Source organism: Poecilia latipinna, unplaced genomic scaffold (genome assembly GCF_001443285.1).
Source record: "Poecilia latipinna isolate Pla-1442-1.1 unplaced genomic scaffold, P_latipinna-1.0 Scaffold1118, whole genome shotgun sequence".
Taxonomy (NCBI): Eukaryota; Metazoa; Chordata; class Actinopteri; order Cyprinodontiformes; family Poeciliidae; genus Poecilia; species Poecilia latipinna.
This window is the reverse complement of record NW_015113734.1, coordinates 115747-122765: the sequence shown is the minus strand read 5'-3', so window position 1 is coordinate 122765 and position 7019 is coordinate 115747. Positions and strand designations below refer to the sequence as shown.

Genomic DNA, 7019 nt, shown 5'->3' with positions numbered 1-7019 from the left:
TTTTACCCTCAGCGCGTTCTGACAGGCTCTTTCAGAAAACGTTTAAAGCGCTCATGCTTACCTGCTGGTGTTTTTTATTTAAACTTCTAGGAGATATTTGAGCAGAATAATATTTAAACACTTTAATATTAATGTTTCATTCTGCTGACCAAACGAGCCATATCCATCAAGCACCACATCACATCTGAAACTCATACCAGATATGTTAATAAACTCTGCAATATAAAAATAACGAAACCACCAGTTAGTATTGTAGATGTACTTATTCTTTATTTACTGAAGGAAAAAACTCAGAGATTAAAATCTGTTGTTTTGTTTTTTTCAACATTACTGTGGGAGCATTAGCAGAATGCCTGTCAGTGAACAGGTTCTCCATCGGCCAATCAGAGCGCACCCTGCTGGTTGGGAAGGAGTAGGGGTTACTTGGGATCGTCTCCAAATATGGTTGCTTCCCGTCTGGTGGGGAAACCTCAGGTTTTTAACATGGCTCCACCACCTGTGAGTTGGGTCAGTGATGTCACAGCAGGCTCTGACCTCAGCATGGAAGAAGTTCATGCTGACAGACTGCAAAGTGGGTCCGTTCTCAAGTCCAGAACCCATCCAGACAAACAGCAGAACTGCAACAATCAACGAATTTTAGGGTTTCATTTATTTTGCTGCATCAATTTCAATCATGAACAGTTACTGACTTCCTGTTTAGTTTTGTCTAATTAAAAGTGTCAAAATCAAACTCCTGCGTCACTCTCTGAGATTAGACTGAAAGCGACCAGTTGTCTCCACTGGACGTTTACTCAGCAGCTGATTGGATCAGGTGAGAACATCTTGTCTATAAGGGTCCATCAGTTGATGCTGCTGATCCATGACCCTGCTTGGGATTGGTCCACACTTGGTTCTGGAACCAAATCTGGTCCTTCATCTGGTCCTGGTGGTCTCACTGGTTGTCCTGGTTGGCGAACTGTCCAGCCTCCCACAGCAGCGCTCTCTGGTTTTTATGACGAACGACTCGAGTGGACTCCACCACCTGAGACAAGAGACAGAGGGGACATCAAGGTGATGGAATAGATGCATGTGGAACCAGTCAGTGAAGTCTTTCAAAATAAAAGTCTTTAGTGACAGGGTCCAAATAAGTCAAACTCCTGAAGATCCACAAGTTGATCCAGAAATCAAGACATGCTAACTAGCCAGTTGCTAAACACACGTCATGTCTTCAGCCTACGAGTTGAGAACCAACTGGGCCAGCGTTCGCTGGTCCAGTAGAACCATCATTCAAAGTCTAAACGGGTTATAGAAAGCTTAGAGTGTTGATGGTTCAGACCTGGTGAGATGTTCAAAACCTTTTGGATTTAAACTCCTTTTATGACCACAGTTTCATCTTCACATCTCCCTCTGCTGTAGGACCAGTCAGTCCGGAGAACTGGACCGACTGAAGGGTCTGTTTGACCCAGATCTACAGAATTATCGTAGAAATCTTCAAAATGTTGCTAAAGAGACGTTTAGGTGGGAATCATCATTGTAACCAATGACTCAACTTCTTCTTTGGATCATCTTCTAGCCATGGTCTATGGTCTGTGGTCTATGGCTGCCTCCATAGACCCAATAAACCAAAACCATTGGGTCAGAACCTCTTAAACCGACATTGATTGAGTACTAAACATTCTGGGTTCTACAGAAACTCTCAAATAGCTTTCCAGAATAAAGCTCACAGATTCCCTTCAAGGTAAAAGTACTGCTCCGTAATGGATTGGGCCAGGTTCTCTAGAGGTTCTATGAACACTTTGAGTCTGTTGATTATCCTATGTTCTAGCTGGGGTTGGTTCTGTAACTGGTGTAACTGGTTTCCATCCTGGACCATTTCAGGGCCTGCAGTGCTTACCTCATTGTTGATGTCATCAACCGGCTGGATTCCTGCATACTGAAAGACACAAACATCTTCAGACAGGAAGTCCAATCTCTCAGGCTGAGACTACCAAAATAAGAGCAGGAGACTCACAGCGCTCTCTTCCAGCTTCAGCTTGGCTCGGTGTTCCTCAAAGTCCTGCAGCAGCGTTTCCGTCAAACCTCGAGGAACCGTCCGGACCGCCAGTGGGGAGGAAGAGGCCGGGGACGCCGATGAGGCCCAGGGCTTAGCGGTGACGAGGGAGGCAGAGGGCAGCCGGACGCTGAGATGAGGAGAGGACGAGGACGGACTGGCAGGTTTCTCTGAGTGACAGACAGGAAGGAAGCATGTGTACATTAGCAGGCATGCTAACCTTAACCCTGAGGGATACCTGAGACATCAACCACAAAGTGGCTGTGAGCAAATAGGACCTCCAAGTTCTGGTTCTAGAGGAGTTCTAAAGCCTCTTTAGAACCTGCTTCATGTCCACCAACAGTTAACCTGAATGCATCTCCAACACTCTACTGCTGGGTGACATTGCCCCCTGCAGGCCACCCCAGGAAGGACAGCCCTGTTCTCCTTGAAGCTTAGGTGTGGTGTTCCTGAGAAGGCCGTCTGACAGAGACTGGACTCTGAGTCAGAAACTGTTACTAATTGACTCAGTCTGCTGGACTCTGGCCTCATTAGGTTACTCATTGTGTCTACAGTGGGTTTGACCTGGAGCAGGCCCAGTTTTGGCCTAGTCTGGACCTCCTGGGAAACCCAGTACCAGAACCTTGAAAAACTATGAAGCTGAGGCTTCTCATAAGCATGGCTGAGGGTTCTTTAGAAATGACAGACCTTAGCAGCAGCCCAAAAGAACCAGCAGCAAGAATCTTGATCCCAGACGGTTCCTTTGTCTGAACACCGAGCTAATGTTCCTCCACTAACTGACAGGAGGAACATCAGGATGCTCACAGCAGAATACTGATCCGGTGAAGGGAGCTAAAGTCAACCCGCCTCTGTCCCTAACCTGAGCGAGATCAGCTGGCTTCACGGCCAGGCACGTGCAGGGGGGGCAGAGTGAACAACACCTCCTGCTGCGTCACTCCACTGACCTGTTTGTTCTACATGGTTGTGTGGGGTGAGCTGGATCAGGATGGAACAGCTTGGTGAAAATGGCCAAAGAGAATCTGACAGGACAGGCAGGAACTGCAGCAAACGTCAGCATCCTTTTCCAAAACCGCCTGGGGTTCAATTCATCTCAGTGACAATAGATCCAACATCACACCTGAATGTAAATATTTCTATTTCTCATTAAAACTGAAAGTAAAAAGCTGGTGCCATTAAATTTAGGATAGGAATCTGGTACCTGCTTTAAGTGGTGGGTAGAACTGCCTCATGGCCGTCCTGGATGCCTGGTCCGCCAGAGGAACTGGAGAGAAGATGGGTCGGTTGGTTTCCTTCATGGACTCCCTCAGCTCTCTCAGCTCCTGTTCTCTTTTCAGAGCTTCTTCAATCTCCTTCTCAATGAAGTCTGGAGCTCCTTGCCCTCTGAACTGCAGGCCTGTGGATTCCAGGTTCTTCCTCCAGCTCTGAGGGAGCTCTAATTCATGCAGGGTTGTTGGTGTGAGAGAAGCAGGAGGGGAGGAAACTGTTTGTTTTCTGCCCTCAGAGTCCTTTGGTGTGAATAAGGCGGTGGTTGGGTTCATCTGGGAGAACCAGGACTCATCAGGATGTCGGTGAGGACAGCATGGAGAAAGGAACACTTCGTCTGTTCCAGAATCGGAATCAGGCTTTTCTCCTGAGTGTGGGTCAGCCTCTTCTTCCTTGTACCCCAGCTGTGGAGGAGGAGCTCTGCCATCTGGTTCCTGGATCTCTGGTTGCTGGGGGCCTTCCTCCCTTTGGGTTTTTCTGTGGAGGATGAAGCTCAGTGGATTCTTCTCGAAGGTTCTGTCAGGTGTCGGGGACAGCAGTGAACGTCTGGTTTCGATTCTGACCATCTCCACTTGACCACTGCTGTGCTTCAGGCCTCGAGACTTCCGTAGCTCCGCCTCACGTTCTTGAGTTAATCGGATCTCCCTCTCAATGGGGGTTTCAGGGAACACCTTGGATTTCCTGCAGTGATCAAGCAAGCTGTCATCACTGGCGTAGCCTCCAGCCACTTCTACTGACAGTTCCTCATGGCCAGAGTCTTCAAAGATGCTACTCTCTCTACTCAGACTGCCATCGGAACGGAGCACTGTCACTCTCCTCTGAAGATCCATCTCATCTACGCCTGCTGGTCTAAATGGAGTCGTGTTACCGCCTGCCTCCATGGCACCGTAGACTTTCACTTTCCTCGACACATAAACATTAGGATCCAATTCTGGAGTCAAGTCCGGTGGGATTCTGGGGGACCGGATAGGACTGAGCATCTGTGACAGTCGGTCTTGTTCTATCTGTAGAAACTTCTGTCGGGCTGCACCAAAGTTGATCTGTTCCTTCACCACGGCCCCTGGCGCAGTGATTTGAGGAGATTCTGGTCTGGAGAGAACAGGACTAAAGCTCAAACTGAACCCCTCTATCAGTCCATCTGTGGACAGGATGGGGTCCAGAACCTCCGCTTGGTTCTGTGGTTCTGGTTGGCTCCTCCTAGGGGCCTGGCTGTGGATGATCATCTTACGAAGCTGCTTCTCCTCATCCTCATCTATCATTTTTATCCCATTGTTGGGATCCACTATATACTGATGGTCTCCATTGCTCTCTGAGAACAGACTCTCTGGCTTCTTGTTGATGCTGTAGGTCTGTAGTTTGAATCCTTTCTCTTTCTTCAGGACGGCCAGTTGAGCCTGGCGCTGTGGTGACACCATCCAGGCTTCGTTCAGCTCCGCCTCCGGACTCCTGGGATCCTCCACAAAGGAGTAGAAGCCGCTCTGAGAGCCGGAGCTGCTACCGGGACTGCTGGGCTGCCACTCATCACCGCTAGAGTCACCATCCTGCACCGTGACATGCCGGACTTTGACTAGGCCGTTCTGGGTTCCGTTGTTCTCCCAGGAGCCAGAGTCCCGGTCCGCCAGGCCAGGAGCAGACCCAACGATGGTTCTCAGGTCTGAGGGCTGCAGCAGGGGGGACAGAGGCTTCAGCACCCACCTCCTGGGGGAGCTGTCCATGCCTGCAGGGGGCGTTGCGGAGACACAGGGGGGAGAACCGTCTCTGGATCTTTGAGAACTTTGTGGGGACCAAACAGGCCAACAGTCTTCGGTTGAGAGTCTCTGAAACAACAGCAAAGACAATTACTGAAGCCAAGGAGCAATAAACTGATCAGCAACACCCGGGGAGTCCTGGGGGGCGTTTGCAAAGGATTGTGGGACCTGTAGTCCCCATAGCGTCTGAACTGGGTTGGGAGAAATGAAACTGAAGTCACAGAGGAAAGGAACGTCTGACTGAGCAGAGATGAGTTTACACCCCAGAGAGGAGCGGCTCGGTTCACCTGGTGCAACAACCCGCCTCTTATCAGATCCACACTGCAGGTCCAGAGATAAACCTGCTGATACCGGCAGTTCTGATGGACCCGGTCCGGGTGTTGATGGCAGCTTTTCTTACAGGAGCTTTTGAACTGTGCGGATCTACACTGGTTTCTAGTTCAACAGTCCCAGTAAACCAGTCTTAAACTGGATATCATGCTGGTTCTGTTGGTGGTTGACCCACAGAAACCGCCCTTACTGGGTTTGGCCAGGGTGGGTTTAAAACCAGAACCCGACTCAGGTCACTGACATCTAAACTGGTTCAACTCATCCAGTTTGAAACTGGTTTCATACTGAATTCTGGAGGGTTCTGGACTGGTTCTGTTTACTCTGGTTTCAAACTGGGTTAGATCCATCTGCATGCTGCTTTTAAACTGGTTCTGGATCATTTCCATTTATACTGCTACCATACTGGTTTAAACTGGTATGATTTTTCATTACTTTGTACAGGACTTGCTTCTTTGGAATAAATTGGGATTAAAGTTTGTTCTGGACTGGTGTCATAAATAGACTGGTGTCATAAATAGACTGGTGTCATAAATAGACTGGTGTCATAAATAGACTGGTGTCATACTGGTTTTGTGCTCATTAATTCTTCATAAAACTGCCTGGTGTTTAACTGGTTTTGAACTGGTCTCAATTTGTGTCAGTCCTGGTTTTAGTCTGATGTTGGACTGGTTTGATACCAGTCTGTTAATGTGGCACCGCCTGCCAGGTTCTGGTTGGGTCCATATTAAGAGGATCAGAACTTCAGGTTCTCCCTCATCACTGATCCAGAACATTCCGGACCGATCTGTCACAACTGGTTCTGGTCCGAACAGTTCACAATCAGCTGGTTGTCCGGGATGGTTCCAAGTTCTGGAGAAGATTGGTTCACGTCGGGAGGATCAATCTGGATCAGAACCGTCCGATGAGACAGTGAGAACTTGAACCACCAGAACCGCAGGAGGAACATTCAGAGCTGCAGCTTCGCCTGCGACCGGCTGATAAGACGCCGCTCCCGCAGCTGGCGGCCGATAGGCAACCGCCTGCTGTGGGGCAACGGAACCGGGCCAGAACCTGTGTGTGTGTGTGTGTGTGTGTGTGTGTATGTGTGTGTGTGTGTGTTCCTGTGTGTGTGTGTGTGTGTGTATGTGTTCCTCTGTGTGTGTGTGTGTGTGTTCCTCTGTGTGTATGTGTGTGTGTGTGTGTGTGTATGTGTTCCTCTGTGTGTGTGTGTGAGTTCCTGTGTTGTTTCTGGACCAAGCCGAACCACAGCCCCGCACCCTAACGGACCCAAACATCTGGTCAGCCTCTGGCCTCAAATCACCTGAACAACAGAATCTCTCTTACCTCGATCAGCGTCCAGCAGCAGCTGCAGGTCTGAAGAGCAGCTGCCTGAGGGGACGAAGGTTGCTGTGAGGCCCCGCCCACTCACAGGCCCCGCCCACCCGCTCTCCCTCAGGTGGACTCTGGATCATCATCATGGAGAGTGTCGGGCTTTCTGGGTACTGAGAGCAGAGTTTCCCAGCCCTGGGCCTCCAAGCTCACTGCAGCCAGGTGACTTCAGTTGACAAGTGTTTGCTGAACTGCAATCAGCTGAATCAGGCGAAATGAAACAGGGAAACTGCTAAAACATGTGTTGAGAATAAATAATTCTGTTTTTTCTTCCATCTCTT

At 49.3% G+C, this 7019-nt stretch overlaps 1 protein-coding gene across 2 annotated transcripts; it reads right to left on the bottom strand.

The window, feature by feature from the left end:
- Positions 1-326: 326 nt before the first annotated feature.
- misp (mitotic spindle positioning) lies at positions 327-6802 on the bottom strand. 2 transcript variants are annotated; one of them, XM_015052555.1, is made up of 5 exons: positions 6694-6802; positions 3228-5109; positions 1991-2199; positions 1874-1912; positions 327-1021 (listed from the first exon to the last, which is right to left on the bottom strand). In XM_015052555.1, the coding sequence occupies exons 2-5, from the start codon at positions 5005-5007 to the stop codon at positions 932-934; spliced, it is 2118 nt and encodes a 705-aa protein (XP_014908041.1). In that variant the 5' UTR covers positions 5008-5109; positions 6694-6802; the 3' UTR covers positions 327-931. The 2 variants fall into 2 exon arrangements, with proteins under 2 accessions (XP_014908041.1, XP_014908042.1); XM_015052556.1 differs by lacking the exon at positions 6694-6802 and having other exon boundaries at positions 3228-5893.
- Between the last annotated feature and the right edge of the window lie 217 nt (positions 6803-7019).

Bases quoted from the DNA above. Each gene is read 5' to 3' on its own strand.
- misp (XM_015052555.1), bottom strand. From the start codon at position 5,007: ATGGACAGCTCCCCCAGGAGGTGGGTGCTGAAGCCTCTGTCCCCCCTG. The intron at 1,913-1,990 runs GTGAGTCTCCTG...TGTGTCTTTCAG, and splicing joins TGAAGCTGGAAGAGAGCGCT to TATGCAGGAATCCAGCCGGT. The intron at 1,022-1,873 runs GTAAGCACTGCA...CTCTTGTCTCAG, and splicing joins TTGATGACATCAACAATGAG to GTGGTGGAGTCCACTCGAGT.